This window comes from Eptesicus fuscus, chromosome 23 (genome assembly GCF_027574615.1).
Source record: "Eptesicus fuscus isolate TK198812 chromosome 23, DD_ASM_mEF_20220401, whole genome shotgun sequence".
NCBI lineage: Eukaryota > Metazoa > Chordata > Mammalia > Chiroptera > Vespertilionidae > Eptesicus > Eptesicus fuscus.
In genome coordinates, this window is record NC_072495.1 from 23,853,510 (window position 1) to 23,871,719 (window position 18,210).

At 40.7% G+C, this 18,210-nt stretch overlaps 1 protein-coding gene across 2 annotated transcripts in view; it reads right to left on the reverse strand.

Annotated features, from left to right (window-relative positions):
• PITPNB (phosphatidylinositol transfer protein beta) overlaps nucleotides 1-18,210 on the reverse strand; it is a 60,529-nt gene that overhangs the window by 32,511 nt on the left and 9,808 nt on the right. For both annotated transcript variants that reach the window (XM_008142486.3, XM_008142487.3), the window contains exons 4-7: nucleotides 10,015-10,106; nucleotides 9,258-9,265; nucleotides 7,991-8,065; nucleotides 6,787-6,870 (exon numbers count right to left, since the gene is read on the reverse strand). In XM_008142486.3, coding sequence (XP_008140708.1) covers nucleotides 6,787-6,870; nucleotides 7,991-8,065; nucleotides 9,258-9,265; nucleotides 10,015-10,106 — 259 coding nt within the window. The remainder of the gene's footprint in view (nucleotides 1-6,786; nucleotides 6,871-7,990; nucleotides 8,066-9,257; nucleotides 9,266-10,014; nucleotides 10,107-18,210) is intronic.

Below are 18,210 nucleotides of genomic sequence, written 5' to 3' on the forward strand. Positions count from 1 at the left end.
TTCCCTGTAAGTACCCACATGAAAAAAAAAAAAACAAAACACCTTAGGGCCTCCACTCCTTTTATTATAACTGCACACATGCAAATTCCAATATATGCCACAGTGTAGCAGTAAATGGGAAAAGGTGACCAAGGCCACTGGTGAAAACTGCTATTTGGGGGACTAGGGAAGATACATGGAAGAGCAGGCTTGTTTTAATTGAATGAAAAATGCTCTTAACATATTGCAAAGGAAGGCGCATCATACAGAAAGAAGCCAGCAGCCCTGCTTTTGAGTCCTGACTCCCCTTCCATTGGTTACGTGGCTCAACCTTAAAAATAAAGGTTGGGGTGAATGTTTGGGACCATGGCCTCCAGCTGAGATTCCTTCTGTTTCCAAAATCCTAGAAGGATGTCCCCTCTACAGTCTTCACCCTGAACAGTGTAGTGGACCACATCCCAGGCCTGAGCGTGCACAAGAACCACCGGGAGAGCTGGGGAGGGGGGCGGTGGTGGTGAGAATTTGCATTTCTAACAAGCTGCCTCTCGGCTGACCTTGCTTAAATGGAAAGGGGCTCTAGCCTTTAGGTCTGAATCCCTAGCCCCAATGCTCTCCGCCTCCTCCCCCTCCCCGCCCCCCCAGGGCCTCAAGGCCCTGAAAAGAACCTTTTAACTTCCCAGGACCAACTGGCAGATCCAGTCCCAAACGGATTGGCACTTGTACAGACGCTGCCTCGTGGCTATGGTGGGGGCAGAGGCTGAGCGAGCAGTGCTGAATGGAGGTGGTCCCAGGTCCTGGCAGGGAGGAGGAGGTTTACCAGAAGCCCATTCTCTCACTCAGGAGTGCCTGTGTCCTCCAGAAAAGAATTGTGACCAGTTGGTGGAGCCACCCCTTGCTCCAGGAGCTCTTGCTAAATAAAAAAGCTGCTCAGGAAGTGTTTTGCTGGAAAGCGGTGGCACGAAGAGTCCAGCAGCAGTGACAACCCAAGGACTATAGGCCAGGGAGGGAAGGCTGGCTACGTAGAGCAGTCATCAGGGTGGCTTTTGTGCTGGGAGCCCACAGTGTGAGACACCCCACTCCCTCAGCACTACCCCTGCCCAGGGGGGTATTGGCAAATTGAGAGAGGGAGCGGAAACAAGGATGGAGACTTAACGTAAATATGATATGGCTATTATACTCATGAGCAAGTAGGAAGAAGGATGTGGGAGTAACAACTGGGGCGGAGGGGGTTAAAAAAAAAAGGAGGAATAGGTTTAATTAATATCTGAACTTGATCAAATTAAGAGCACAAGCTTGCTGAGTCATAAACAGGGCCTCTCAAGCTCTGCAGGGGAGTCCCCATGAAGGACCTTACCAATCACAGCACATCCTTCCAGAAACAACAGGGCACACGAGTTTCTAGCTTTTGTCTCTTCTTTTAGGAATACCATCTTCAGTGAAACAACACTACAGTTACAAAACTGGGCTACTCTTGGTTTTGAAATGTCCCACTTGGGAAAAACCTTTCATCATAAATTAGTACACTCCCAACTTGCTGAAACATGAGGAGAAAAATTCATTCCCTCTTTAAACTTGCTGCTTTTAATATTAAATAGGTCTGTATTTTTAAACTAAGTCTCCCAAACAATTTAAAACTTTCATGTCATTAATATTTGCTTATTAATGACATTTAAAAAACAGATATCAAGCTAGATCAATCTTTAACCTGTGGGCCTTACAAATTTGAATTAAACATTTCTGCCAAAAATAACCTTGGAAATTATAAGGTCACAGAGGATGTACTAGAGGAAACATATACGATAGAGAGAGGCTGATACAATCCTTTCTGGTTACACAGAAATACCTAAAAATATGGTTCCAATTTCTTTCTTTAGAAAAAGAAAAAAACCCCTGCTCATTTTCTTTCAAATTACTTCCAAAAACGAAGGTCTCTCTGATGTTAATCGTGTGTACACTTCGGCTTATACTTTAAAGAGTCTTCCTCTCCTGGGAAGTGACTTTTGTATACAAATCATGGAAAGCTACTTAGACAAAGTGCTGGAGATGATTAAAAGGGGCCAGATTCACATTTATACCTTAGAAAAGAGCAGAAGCAGATGTCAACTGACTCATTTGTGTACATTTTGGAAATGAGTTGAAGATATGCATGTGCATTTCATCAGGACATTTAAAGAATTCGCGACTTTTTGTTGTGGTCATGTATTTACGGCAACTTTAGAAATTAAAAAAAAAAAACTTTAACTATATTCTGGTGTTCTGTGCTGGATACCTTGACTTCTATTACAATTTGATCTCAAACAACTTTTTAATCTGAAAGAAAGATATATGCTCATTTAGAAAGGACAGACTTTTTAGAATTGAAGTACATCATTACATCCTTCACCATCTAAGATTAGTAAAAAGAGGACCTAAAGTAGCATTTTGTTCATTTAATATTTGAAAAAAACAAAAACAAAAAAGTTCAATTGCTTCAAACTTTTTCCCCCCCTTTAACACCACAGATGGGGGAAATCTGCACATTCTCTTTGATCCATCCACCAAGCCTTTATTGAGAAGTCACTCCCCATCAGGCTCAATACTGAGCATCTTGCTAGGTCCTGGCAACACAGAGAGGATGAGAAGAGTATAGGCCAGGCCCCCAAAGGGTACTCAAAAGTCTTTTCAGGAGTGATACCCGGGTTAGATTTGAAATGGGGAGAGGGTGGCAGCAAGGGGGTGTGTCCTGCTGGAACCATGTGCTCTGTGGCTGCTTCAATGTCAAGCAGAAGAAGCCTTCCCTCCTAAAGGAATTAACATCTTACCACTTCACTACAATGCGTCTTCCCCCTGAAACAGGGAACCTGTTTTGGTTGGTGGCCAAAAGAAATTGGGTAGGAACATTTATGCAGAAATCCCAGATTGCTTAGCTTGTTTCATTAGGCAATGATGTATCTTCTAGAAAATTCCAGAGAATAATGGCTATACTAATATACCACACTTTCTGTAAGTCACCAACAAAAGACCCTAAATAAATCATATGTTTAAATACATATGATTTCTCTAGCATATTCCTCTGTAACACTGGGTCACACTGACAGATTTTTACAACAAATCCTATTCCTAGAGTTATTGTGACCATGTTTCCCATTCAATTATGTAAACATGTCAAAGCATCTCCCCAAGTATTCAGTTACACTGCGGGTCTAGTCACATCCCTTCTATGCATGGTGAAGTACAGTTCATAAGCACAACAAAAAACCCCCCAAACCAGCAAGTCTATGACAGAGTGGTATACAAGCTGTCTGACACCAGCAACCCAGCAGAGAGTTAAACCCTAAAAGTAATCAACAGTCACTCTGAATTAAAATATTTAGGGCTGTTTGTATTAAATTCATCTGCAGTGACAGAAAATCCCCACCAGGTGGAGGTAAAAGATCCAAGCTTTACTTCCAACTTCTTGGTTTCTTGACCTCCCAACTATTTCACCTTTGTCCTGATTTCGAAGGAGACTTGATTACTTATCTTCTCAAAATGACTAATTACCTGTTTTTATTTCTTTTAAAGCAAGTAATAAGAGGGGAAAAAATAGCTTAAGAAGTTTTTAGAAAAATTAGCTCATTCAAGACAAATTAAGAGTTCACTGTAAACAAAATGAAAATCAATGAACTAAGTCATTCTGAGACTAAAATCTGCAGGAGTTAAGGTGTCATCGTCTCAACTATGAGAGGTCACCACACCTTCAGAAGACCCTCCTATTGAAATTCTACCGTGTTGGCCTATTCATAGTTACAAAGCTCCCAATTCTAGTGTCACTTAAATTCTTGAAGAGCAACTTTTCGGCACTAAATAATCACTGTTGGTATGGTAGACACACCTTAATATGTTTCCACACCCACAGATCACTTGTTCTTTTCTCTGAAATCCTGCGGAACTTTGGGCCAAGCATAAGCCTGTGCCATCTGTGAACTATGTCACTGCACTGGACTTGTGTCGCGGGATTGTAAACCTCCCGAGGGCGCTATATTCGTCGTGGACAGCTACAGCAGGGCTATTCAGGCAGCACAGACTGCGCATCCACTAAATACCGCTTTAGAATTTGCAAATATGATCTGGAAGCTTCCTTTTTCCCAACAGCTTGGACTAGAATTTTCAAGGAACATAAAAAAGGCAGACTCAAATGAACAAATTAACTCAACAGAAAACCGAACCAGATCAGGTAAAACGAAAGGACGCCCAGGTGACCCAGGTATTTGCCATAGAAGCCAATCCTAAGACAAACATTAACTAGACAAGGCCAAGCAGATGGGGTGGAAGGGGAAGGGAGTGTCGGGGCAACTGTCTGTGCCAGCAGAGTGAACAAATGAGAATGTGCGGAAGAAAAGGGCAGACCCTGCTTCCCCAGCCCACGAAGGCTCTTGCCCACTTCCTTGCTGGAATGGGTGCCAGGCCCTACAACTCTCCCCTCACCACACATTTATATGAAATATCCAGAACAGGTAAATCCAGAAAAGAGATGAGTGGCAGCCAAAACTTGCGGGAAGAGAGAAGGAGAGAGTGACTATTTATGGGTCCAGGGTGTCCATTTGGGATGATGAAAATGTTCCAGAACTGGATGGTGGTGATGGTTGTACAATCCTGTGAATGTACTAAATGCCACAGAACGGCACATTTTAAAATGGTTAAGATGGTAAATTTTGTGTTATGTATATTTTATAATAAAAAAGGTACTGTGGATCCAATAAACTTTAAAAAAAGTATATCTTACTAATTTCTAAAATGTAACTTGGAAAATAGGAAGTATGGACACTGAAAAACACAATCACACATACATAAATGAACACTGATTCTCCCCAGACAATGCTTGGTGTGAACATAGATTCTCAGAACTTCTGTGCACCGACAGCTAATAATAATGACAATAATGGCCAGCAATTATTAAACTAGACACTGCTCTAAGTACTCACATTTAATCCTGCGAGGTAATTAGCCCCATTTTACACAAGCTAAAACAGGCACCCAAGATGGGAAAGCCGGCAGGTAGCACAACCTCAGAATTTGAATCTGAAGCCAATCTAGTTTCAGAATGTATATTCTCAGTCACAGCTCCATGGACTCACAATGCAGACCCTCCTCATTGGCCCCATCCATCCTCTCTTTCACTGTTCACCCACAGAGCCACCTGCTCAGCCTTTGCATGTGCAGTGCCCCCACCTGAAGCACCTCTCAAGTGCTGTTGTGCACCTGAGGCAGCGCTGCCTTCTTTTCTCTCTGAAGGTTAAGCTGAGGTAGAAGGAATGGGACTGAGGGCTCTAAGGCTCTTCATCATCCGCCTTCACTGTTCTTACAAGTCGCACTGGTGCCTGTAAACACTGACTGAGAGCGCATTTAGCCTGAGAACAAGGACAAAGAACTCAGCAAAACCAGAGTTGCCTTGTGCTCTGCTGAAGAACATGGAATGCAAACCTGTGAGCCACAATATCAGACCATTTGGTTTGGCCAACACAACTTTCTCAAACTGACAGTATAACCTGAATGACTTCCCCAGGCCACCCAATCCCAGGGCCACACTGCTGCTCTGTATTATCTAGTGGCCTGCTGCTCCAGGCATGTGAGCTGTCCTGACCTCGCCATTAACTGACTCACTCATTACTCACTCCCAATGATTGCTCTTCCTATCACCAGGAAATCATGGCTGGAAACCATACGAAGAGAAATAAAAGGGCAAAACAGACACTGTTTTCAAGAGAGCATACATTTTACTTCTGAGGATAAAAAAAGCCTTATATCATTTCAAAGGCAGAAATAGCCCTGAAATGGAAATAACTTCAAATCATAGTACAATTAAATATAAAATCTCCCACGACAAAGATTCCACTTCTAATCAGGGAGGGGGCCCTAGCTGAACAGGACCCAGCCTAGCAGAGGGTCACTGCTGGCATTCCGAACCCCAGTGATTTCTGAGCAAAGGGCAGGGGTCTTTGTTTTAGAAGGTTTACATTTACATTGCACCAGCAATGTGAGACAGTTAGTTGTTGAGTTATTTCTGTTCAGCTTATGACAATGCTCAAGTTCAGGGAAGAGCACTGAAAATGAAATGAAATGCTAACTGAAACGCTGCGTTTCATGACAAAACGAGGTGTCACTCTCATTTCAAAGCTTTGGCTCTCTCTCGACTAGCAAGAAGGTTGTCTTAACATGTAAAAAATCCACAGCTGTTCACTGCAACACCAAAGCAGCACGCAGTATAGTATAAGTAGTTAGCTGATATTGCAAATGTGGCAAAATAATACAAGGGCCTTAATTTGGAGGGGAGAGTTGTACAGGGGGTAGTTGTGAAATAAAGGTTTTAATACTCTTGAGAACAAGTTTTCTTATTAAGTCAAAAGCTTAAAGTGCAAATATTTACATCTAGTAAGAATCAAAATAAAAAGCTACACAACTGTTAAACTGTGATGTTCTACCATCAACCATTTCTCACAAATGACAATGTTGGGATAACCCAAATTACTAAAAATTTGTATGTAAATGGAATCTTTGCTTTCTTAATTTTTTGTAAAATACTGTCACTTACCCCCAACCCCCATGAAAACAAATCCCTGTATATCTCAGGTATACTGAGATTTCTTAAAGGGATCACTTGTGCAAAGGTGAAATCCGAACAAAAAACCAATCACCTTCTCTCCTACTCTCTGATATTTCTGATGTCCAGTCCAGACACAAGCTCCAGGCTCATTTCAGTGTAAAAATGTAGGCCATCCAAGAAATAAATAATTCTTAGATGTAAGAGGCAACAGGTTAAAATGTCACTGAGTAGTACATAGTACTTACTGCTGGTTCAACTTGACTTCGATCTGCAATATCTATGTGGACAATTTCAACAGTTTTCCATGTGTTTGGATCTAAACCGTGTACCTAAAATTACAAAGAGAAATTAAACAAAACAAATTATAGACTATTCTTGCTAGGCAAAACTATTATACTTACATATATAATCTTTATCTTGAGTCTCTCAGAGTACATTAATTATAAGGGGGGGGGGAAATCCAAATTGCTATATAATTAAATTAGTCTTGAGGGATCTAGAAATCTTTTATTATCCCTTGAAACCCCAAAAATAAGGGGGGGGTGAGGATACTGCCAAAATAACAAAAGTCTGTCACAATTATTTTCTGGTAGTCCTTAGAGATTATTTAGTTAACAAAATGTACCTGACCCATGTTTAACTCAAACAATACATGACAAAGTCCTTTTAACCTCCAAATTCCAGATAAACATAAAGTGACATTATAATTAAGATTTCAAAAAGCTGCATTGTATGGTCTGAAACTCTGACTTTGATTATCCTAAAGCTATTCAGTTTCAGTATGATGTTAACTCCTCTATACTGCATGTTGTTCAATCTATTTCTGAAACTCCATCTATGAACCAATTAAGAATTGTTTAAAAACTGCCAAAGATATAGCCATCTGAAAGCTGAAAGCAGATTAAATCATACACAGACTAAAAATATCAAATCACCTCATTTATTTTAGAGATAAATGTGTACCAACTTGTAAATATCCGGAACTCGTCAACAGTATTATAAATTATCCAGAGTACCTTCTCCTTCCTAGGCCATTTCTCTGACATCAACCCATATCCCAGCAAAGTGGAATGGAGATGAAAATTAAAGCCATTATTTTTGCAATGGAGAGCAGCTCTGGCAAATACAGAGATGAAAAGGTAAAAGAAATCTGAAATTTAATGGCTCTAAGATTGGTTTGGGGATTCTCTGTGAGTTTTGTTTTAACTGTGCTTTCCCTGTCTCAGCGAAGGAGTTGCTGATAAAAACAGCAACCTCACTAAAGTCCACTCAAGGGAAGGAGAATGGTCAGGAAAACCCATTTGTTTCCGGTTGTTTGCTTGCCTCCCTGTAATCTGACACACCCGGGGGTGGCCAGGTACTGGTATAAAGCAGGTGTCATCCCTTTGGTGATGACAAAATGGACTATAGTATTCTCATTTCAATGAAAAGTCCAGAGGTGAAACTTACATTTTCTAATGTTCCCAAGTCTGGTTTGTGCCATGTTTCAATTTTAATGAAGAAATCATCTTTCATATATTCATTCTGCAGAAAACACAACAGTCAAATGACAGTGATCTTTCACCAGTTCTTCCTGGAGCCTTCCCCAGCATAAGCATCCATGCCTTTGACTCTACAAGCCTGATCCTCAAGTGATAAAGAATCATTAGGTATCTATTTTTATAGGCTTGTCAGGCAAACCAAATGCTACATGCTTTTAAATAATTGAAACAACCCTACTTGTCATGCGGCATACAGGGCTAATATTAAAGAAGCTGTGAGATTTGGTGAGCAAATCTGGCATTCCCAGAAAGCAGCAGAAGCAAAATAAAGTCAACAGGGAGACTTTGAGATAAGGCTGGAGAGAGCCCATTAAACCTGGGAGCATGTGGTGGAGTGCAGGTTGCTGGAAGAAGCATAGAGGAGGAACCATGCAGTGATGGGCAGTTTTAACCTTTTGCACTCGGATGTCGAGTGTGACTCGACACGGTTAGCATCAGTAGCAGCTCGTATGTCGAGCCACACTCGACACGTAGTTTCACCGCGGGGGAGGAAGGGGGATTATTGTCTATTTTTCCAGTATCTTTTCTTGTTTTCATTAGCATGAAAGGACAAGTAAAATGTAAATGCCGTCTCAACTGATGCCACCACCTAAGCTTCACCAATGGCATCTTCAAAGGCTATTTGTTTCTAAGACACATCAGTCACGTGAAAAAGGTTAGACCAGTACACTAACTTCCAGGGGTAGATTATTATCCACTAACTTAGAGCAACGTTTAGATGGAAAGCTCCATATAATCACACCTCACCCTAACAAAAAACACAAAGATTGTGTTGTTTGTTCTAACAGAAAAATCAAAGGAGGAAGAAGAGAGACGATTTATATTTGCGAAACATGTGAATGTAAACCAGGTCTTCATGTGGGTGAATGTTTCAAAAAATATCACACCATGAAAAATTATAGAGATTAAAATTACTCTTTGAATGTATCAATAATTTGAAATATAAAAAAATCCAAATAAATAAGTTTGTATGAAAAGAAACTCCAGTTTTTTATTCTACTGCCGCGCTTTGTAAAATCTGGGGTATTTAAAAAATTAAATCCCGAGTAGAATAAAGGAATCGAGAAAAAAGCAAGCGAGTGCAAAGGGTTAATAAAACAGTTGCAAATAAATTACTATGTATAGCAAAGTCAAAAGATGAAGAGTTTGTGACACAAAAAAACAGTTTTACTCACCGTTACAACTGAAGCATAATGGACAGGTGGGCAATAAAAGGAGAAAAATTTCAGAATATTAATCAGAGTCAAAACAATCTGTCACAATATTTAATGTTACAAGATCAAACTACCTGAAAATAAGACATTTAGTAGTTTACATCTGCAAAGCACAGTTTCTATACAAGTCACAGAGTAGGATACTTTAGATTATGGAGTCAACAATCCAAGTTTAAAACAATGGTAAAAAGAATAATGGCACAATAGCAAAAACATCATTTATAATACCAATTTAGCAAACAACAAAAAACTTTTCCAGAAGGCTGCCATATCCCTCCCCTATTACGTGGCAATGTAAGTAAAATACTGTTAAAACCACACCAGGAGACACTTCTGCGTGTGGACGGCCTTTCTTTATAGTTTCTGCACAGGCACACCTCAGAGATACCGCGGGTTCAGTTCCAAACCACCGCGACAAAGCCGGTGGAGGGTCTTGCCTTCACCGAATACAGCGAAGCGCAATAACACAAGGTATGCTTCTGTTCCTTCCACTCGCTCACCCCTGGACCCTGCGCAGTCAGCAAGGACCTCAAGGTGCTGTCATCTAGGAATGAGCCCAGGCCCCTCCCAAAGCTCTGGGGGGAGGAGCCCAATGCATCCTCTCCTCTGCCACAGTGAGGGCCGTGACTACCCGAGACCCCGTAAAAGGCCTTGACTTGGTGGCACCCTCCTCAAAGCTGTCCTCCTGGGGGGAATGGCTGCTGGGAACCAGGCTTACTTGTTCTACAGTAGGGATATGCGTTCCAGGCTTTCTCGTGAAACACCAAGGAGCCCTCGGGAGCAATCAATCTGACGAATCCAGGAACTTTGCTGTGAGGAGAGAAATAGTGGATGTATTTTCAACAGCGCCATCCCTGCTTTGTTGGCAGCTTTCACACTGCTTCACAGAGTATGGTAATCAAAGGTGATTATATTCTAAGCTTCACGAGCTCAACAGTTTTCTCCTCGTTCCCAAAGTAATCAAGTGGAAAATGAATGTAAAAACAACAAAATAATTATATGTTTAACCGCATACAGTATTTTTTAAAAATAGAAGCAATTCTTTCTTATGAGCTTCTGATCTATCTCCCTAAGAGTTAGATGAAGCCATTCAACCTGCACATAACACAACACAGAAGTTCTCTTGTGTAAAGACTACACTACACTGTCTCTTAACGCAAAAAAAGCAGCCCAGAATAGGGGTATCCTTGAGTAAAAAGACTTTTCACACAGTTTACAGAATAAGCCTAAAAAAATTTATAAAAAATGAGATATGAAAGTATATCCAAGTGTCAAATTTTGTAGGTTTGGAAGATGAATGTCACTTGCTGCCTCAAGTATGGTCAGAGAAGGGTTAAATATGTAATATAGGATGAGGTTGTGCATATTCCTAAGACAATCAGGAAAGATCCCAAAAGATGAAACAGGCAAAAGATATCCAAACACATTACAAATAGAAAATACAACTGGTAAACAAATAAATGGATACATCAGTCTTTTAGTCTTCAAAAAATGCAAATGAAATGACCATTTTAAATGATTATTTCATCATAAAAAAAGCAGTTTTACATGCTCAGGCTTTTCACACAGATTGGATTCAAATCGCAATATCACTACTTGGAAGATGTATGACCTTGGGCATTTTACTTGGCTCTCTGAACTTCATGTGTTGAATGGAGTTCTATTACCTACTCTGCAGGGTCATTGAGAGGATTCAATCAGATAATATCTTGCAGCGTGTCTCGCACACTGCGCAGGACAAGGAGTGCTCGATAATGGTAGTTACCGCTTTTTAATTATAAGCTGACATGGAGCTGGGTACTTTCACAGGCCTTTCTTCACTTAAATCCCTTAATAACACTATGAGGTAAGCATTCATATAACCAACATTTAAGTGGCTAAATAACTGTATGTCAAAACTATACCCTCCAGGCTGGGGGTGGCCGGGGAGAGGTCAATGAGGGAAAAAGGAGACATATGTAATACTTTAAACAATAAAGAATTAAAAAAAAAAACTGCCTGGTACTGGCACAAGAACAGACATATAGACCAATGGAACAGAACAGAGAACCCAGAAACACACACACACACACACACACACACACACACACACACACACACACACCAAACAACTATATCCTCCAACTATAAGCCCTATTACGTATTTTTTTTCTATATCAGAGCTGCTTTACTGAGAACTTTCAAGTACAACTTAATGTCCTAAACTAAGAGAAAGAACAAACTAAGGAAATGTGGCACCCAGAATGCACTTCTGGCCCCATAATAAGATTGAGCAGCTGACCAGAGACTAGATGTAAGGAACCCCACACTAGCCAGAGAGCTGTGAGGTTACAGAAGAGGTAGTATGAACAGCCCTTTTGTTATCTCTTCAGAACACTAAAGCAGGTACATGATTTGGAGCTTCCACTATTGTGGCAAATCAAATCACCAGAAAAGAAAAGCTGAAGTACTATTATTACATACTAGTAGCCCTGGACACGAATCCGTGCGCCAGTAGCTCTCTGCGGGACCTGGCCGCTCCGCACCCGCTGCCCAGAGGCTCTCCACGGCCCAGAGGCCCATTTGCAGCTGGGCACGGCCAGAGACTCATCTGCAGCGATGAAACAAGCATTCCACCAGGCCACTCACGCTGCCCGCTCTCAGCGGTCGTGCCCACCCCCCCCCCCCCACCAGGACTGGGGACTCTGGCGGGGCTGAGAGAACTGGGCACTACCATCTTTGTGATGAAGTGATGGTTAATTTGCATATTACCCTTTTATTAGATAGGATGGCAGTACAAGCTCGATTCCAAAGGCATAAAGAGATTACCTGCAGCCTTACATCCTTAAAAGATAATAATGAAGGAGGGCTCATTCTTTGAGCACTTACTCTTTTCAAATCTTGGAAAGACTCATGCAAGGGGGTAAAACTTCAGAAAAATGAAGCTGGGAGAAGTGAAAATAATATCACATTAAAAGTCAACCAATATCTAGCAGTTAAATTATTTCTTCCTTTACTTAAAACCCCTTTAAATGTGGGAGAGGTCTAATCAGAGTATAATATAATACATTGGAGGCCTGGTACACAATCTGTGCACGGGTGGGGTCCGGCTGACCCGCCCTGATCTGATTGGGCTGCATGGGTCAGGGGGAGGGGCTACAGGGGGTTGGCTGGCTGGCCCTACCCCCAATCAGCGTGGGGAGGGGGGGGCAATCGAGGGCAGGGCCAGCCAGGGAAGGGAGGTAGCACTGGCAGTTGGCCAGCCGGCCCCACCCCCTGGTCTAACTCCCGGTCAAGAGGACAATTTGCATATTAGCCTTTTATTATATAGGATGTGGGTAATTAAAAAAAATACAAACTACAAGATCACTAATCTCTCTGAGAGTTTGACAAACAGATCTATCAATGGTTCATTTGGTCAACTTAGAAAAAGGCAGGGCGAAAAATAGCTGTGTACTAGCTCAGAAACATATTTTGACTCTCTCCTCTTTATAAGAGTGCCCAATATTCTGAAAACCTTGATATTCATCAAAAGTTCTAAAGTTTGCTGGCCCAAACAGAAGAAAATTGGTAGTCAGCCATTAAAGGCCCCAACAGCCATATACATAAGAAAGCTTAAATATTTCTTCATTTTGCCCCTGAATTGCCTATTATCTTACTTCCAGGATGCTATTTCCACGATATGAATTCTAACAATTCATTTTGTTTTGACTTAGTTAGGCTCAACCAAACCTTTGAGCCAATTTTGTTTCAAATTTACTGACTTTTTACATTTAACATAAGCACATTAACAAGCACATCCCTCCCTCAATGAATCTAAGTAATTGACTAAACTTGGGGAAAAAATGCATAAATGGAGTAAATAAAATTAAATTTCAATTCTATTTTACAGGAGAGAAATTTTCATTAATGGCAGCTTTAACATATTCCTAACAAGGCAGTTCAAGTGTGCCACTTATATCTATAACTGAGAGCATAGCATATTCATTGTTTTTCCACCTCAGTATCACTTAGGAAGTCACTTCAGTAAAATGAAGGAAATTCTGTTTTGGAATCTTACAGTCTCAGAAAAGGAACACACATGAACTGAATGAACAAAATGGAGTCAGGCCTTCCAAAACAAATTAGGAAGGACATTCTTCCTCTTGCTCATCCCAAACTAGTCACGAAATGTTCTCTCATAATAAATCAATACTGATGAATGTGCCTACCTCAATGTAAACATCTCTAGATTCCAGCTGTTGAAAGTCAGCCATAGCATTATGCCCAAGAGCACCAAGGTTCTTTGCCAACACTTAGCCTCCCCACACATGAAGGTTATTTAAGAATATTTAACTTCGGGGTAAAATTCAACCAAAGTGCTTTATCAATTGTCTTGAGGAAATAATATTAAGATCTAATCTAAGCTTGTCTTCAGAGAAGATAATATTAAGATCTAATCTAAGCTCAATGGTTGTAAACCTGTCTGCTTTGCAGGGAGAGGACTTTGTCACAGTGGCACCAGAAAACAAAGGGCTAATATGGCTTAAAAGATACATAATAAATGACCATAATGTACACTGAACTTCTCCTGATCTAGGAGCATTCCTTTTTTTTTTTTTTTAATCCTGTTCCTGAGATAAGTAACTTGGCTAATCATTTCTTTTTTGTTGTTGTTGTTAATCCTCACCTGAGGATATTTTTTTCCAGTGACTTCCAAAGAGAGCAGGATGGGAGAGAGGGGGGATGGAGAGAAACAGCCAAGTGAGAGAGACACATAGATCGGTTGCCTCCCACATTTGCCCCAAGCAGGGCTAGATTGTAGTGAACAAGCAACAGAGGGATACAAGCTGAGGATGGTGAGGTAGGCAGGGGGCAGACAGATCACAGGGGCCCATCTTATAGGCCACAGGATTTGCATTTTATTCTTTATATGATGGGAAGCTAATGAAGGGTTTAAGAAGGGGAATGACACAACCTGATCTAAGTTTCAAGATCATTCTGGCTTTGTGTGGAAAATTAAAAGGAGTGGGTAAGAATAGAGTGGAAAAAATTAACTCAAAATGGATTAAAGAGCTAAATCTAAGAGCTAAAACTATCAAATTGTTAGAAGAAACAGATAAATCTTTGTGACCTTGGAATGGGCAATGACACAAAAGCATAAATAAAAGAAAAATATAGGTAAATTGGACTTCATCAAAACTGTATACTTTTTGAGCTTTAAAGGACAACACTATCAAGAAAGTGAAACAACTCATACAATAAATAATTTTGCAAATCATATATCTGATAGGAAGCTCCATTGATGTTTCTATCTCTCCCTCTCCCTTCTCTCTGAAATCAATAATGAGAATAATAATAATAATAATAATAATAATAAAAGCAATGCTTTTCCTCTGTGGTTGAATTCGTAGATGCAAAATCTGGGGAAACAGAGGACCAACAGTATATTTATTGGAAAAAAACAACCACCACTACATATATGTTGACCCATGCAGTACAAAACCCATGTTAAGGGTCACTGTGCACCATAAAGAGGAAACAATGTATTTCAGTAATATTTCTGATGTTCTTGTAGCATAGGATCACTCCTGATTTAGAAAACTTTTACCTGTGCAAAATTAAAACTCAGAGCTACATATATACAAAGAAAAAAAATTATGTGTTGATGGCTAATTCTCAACTCAAGAACAAATTACTATATTAGGCTATTTATTAATTTCTTACTTATCCTCATTCAGAGATGATTTCTGAACATAAATCATTTAAAATTAATCTTTGCATGCTCATCAGGTGATTTAAACTTCCTTTTTTTTAAAAAAAATCTATACTTGGTTGCTTCTTTTTATTTATTTTTAAATATATTTTTATTGATTTTGGAGAGGAAGGGAAAGAGAGAGAAACATCAATGTGAGAGAGAAACATCAAAGGGTTGCCTCCCATATGCACCCTGACCAGGGATCTAACCCACGACCTCAGTATATGCCCTGACCAGGAGACCTTTTGGTGCACAGGATGATGCTCAACCAACTGCGCCACACCAGCCAAGCCTAAGCTTCTCGTTTTTAAATGCACACAGAACTTTTACTTCCTGGCAGATGAATCTTTTTGCTTATAAAAATTAGCTCTTAACTTGAACCACATGAAATTTTAAAACAATTTTCAATAAAACCTCTGCTATTTTAACCTTTGAGGAACAAAGCCATTCTAGAGTGGGCAAAGCTTTATGAATTCTCCATATTACAGGACTGACTGAAGATGGTGAAAGCAATATTTATGAGAAATTAAAAAAAAGCAAACCTAATTTTCCCCAAGAAGGGAGAGAAAACAATCCACAAAAGGTCTGGTCAGAGTTCTGATGAGGTCTCGGGAGAACTGCAAGTTTTTCTCTGAAATACCGTCTCAAAAGTTGCAACACATTGTCTTGCCTTACTTCCAAATTTTTTGCCCAATAAATTCTGTCAATTCCCCACCATCCACCATTAAGTGATTATTAAACAACTTAAGAAAACATACTCAAACTTTATGGTAAGTGGGGTACAAGTCTAGGGAGCAAACTGAGTAGAGTGACAAAAAGTGATGGAGGTTAGGATAGAATGTAAGTATCAGGGAATGCCTCCACACAAGACAGATCTAAGCTGTATTCAGAAAGCTGAGCGGGTTATGAGGGACCCAAAGTCATTAGAAAAATAGCCTAAGGGGCTGGACCAGATCAGTCTGGAAGACAAAGACTAGCTTACTTAGAAGAGCCAAAGATCTTTATTCTGGACAGCTATTACAACTGAGCATATGTGAAAATCCTGAGTACCATGCTACGTTTAACTTTTATTTTAAAAGACTTGAGACTTTGAAGACATAAGAAAATGGGATATGGTGAAATCGTGGGTTTGGAAGAATTTCGTTGTGAAGTCCTTTGCAGTTCACTTCAGGAAATGGAAAATATTCTAACCATCCCACAGGGCTCTGCAGTAGGGCCAAGTGATTAAGAGGGCGAGTTCTGGAGTCACAATGCCTGCCTGGGTTCATGTCCAATCTCTACTACCAAACAGCAACAACACAGGGTCCACTTAAACCTTTCTGGATCTTAAGTTTCCTCACTAGAAAAGGGTGCTATGGGAAATGAATGAGCTTCCACCTAGAGCACTTACAGTGGCCAGCACACTGTTAAGAACACACCAAGTACTAAATCCTATGCTTAGAATTACCATGGGCAACTCCTTACTAGTGACATGGGCAACTCCTTACTAGTGAAAGTAATGGGAAGATATGGAAAGAACCTCACTATCCCATAAAAAGAATCTTATCTAAGAGTGAAGGAAACCAGACATTTGAAATGTTCCTCAAGATGGTCACTAAACTTTGGATTTTTTATTTTATTTTATTTTTTTAATATGTTTCTTTATTGATTTCAGAGAGGAAGGGAGGAGGAGAGAGATAGAAACATCAATGATGAGAATCATTGATAGGCTGCCTCCTGCACACCCCCCCACTGGGGATCAAGCCCGCAATCCAGGCATGTGCCCTTGGCCGGAATCGAACCTGGGACCCTTCAGTCTACAGGCTGACGCTCTATCCACTGAGCCAAGCCGGCTAGGGCTAAACTTTGGATTTTTTAATACCTTGCCAAGATTGTTCCTCAATTTTCTGATTGAGATGAAGTATATACATGTTACCAACAAGTGTTTTTGCTGAAATAGGAAGGCATACTGGCCAGGGAATCCAGAGACCTTAATTACAGTGGGTAAAGTAGACCTCAACACTCTCAGTATCTCAAATGTAAAATAAGGTGTTGGTGGCCTTAGTCAACTACCTTACCCAACCAAGTCTGCAAAGTCTGCAATTCTATTGATGCTGTACCAGAGCACTCTATAGGTTACCCAATGGAATAAACATTGGGAAAGGGAACATCTATTGCTGGACACATATTCATTTAATTTCCTTAGGGAGAGCGCTAAGACTCTCTAGGAACTATGGGTATGCATTCAGCATGCTGAACTTACACCCTTATAGGTACTGAAGTCTATCTGACCGGCTGCAATGCCAGCCCTCTGTCATAATTGCAGTCTTTCCTATAGCACAGCGAAGGCCTCAGGACTTACTACGAAATAATTCTTTGCTCTTCCAGAATACAGTTTTCCGTGGCTATCTGCCTTCTGTATGACACTGTTGACTTTGAGTGTAGATATCTGAATGCCCTTGCCCCATGATTGTTCCCTCCTCCCAGACTACAGCGACAATGGGTCCCTGTATTGTCTTTATTAACAGATAAGTTTTTGGTTGTTTTTCATAACTGTTAGAGTGGCTTTATCAGCCATACTGCCTGAGATCCATTATTGCCCCCTTCTTTCCTTTCCTGTTTCATGCCTCTCCATGATTCCATCCACAGTTGCCATCATTGTGTGACAAGGCTAGTCTTATAAGGGCATCTAAGCAGCCCTCACCATCCAATCAACCCTCTCCTTCCCTTCTCATGGGACACCCGTGTTCATCAGGTTGAGTATTGCTGTCAGGCACTTGGGACTGCCTACTTGTGGCTAAAGAATGGGGTTAAAAATCAGAAAAAGCAAGTCTCAGTCACCATTCTACCACTTCTTAGCTGCGTGACTTTGGATCTTCTTATGTACAATGTGTATATTGACTATTTCTCAGAACTGCCACGAGGTATAAATGAGTGCATAAAAGGGTGAAACCAAAGGGTATTATGGAATGAAGAAGCGGTTCCAGAAGGCAGAGTGCACTGGAGGCTAGCATCCAGAGAGCCAAGGTTTTCCTTTATTTAGCCCACGAAAAGCCTGAGAGAAGTTCTTCTTATCCTATATAATAAAAAGCATAATATGCAAATCAACCGAATGGCCGAATAGCAGAACGACCATCTGGGACCACACTATGACACCCACTGGCACCAGGCCAGCCAAGGCGGGTGCGATGTGATTGGCCAGGGGCCTGGCTACCGCCC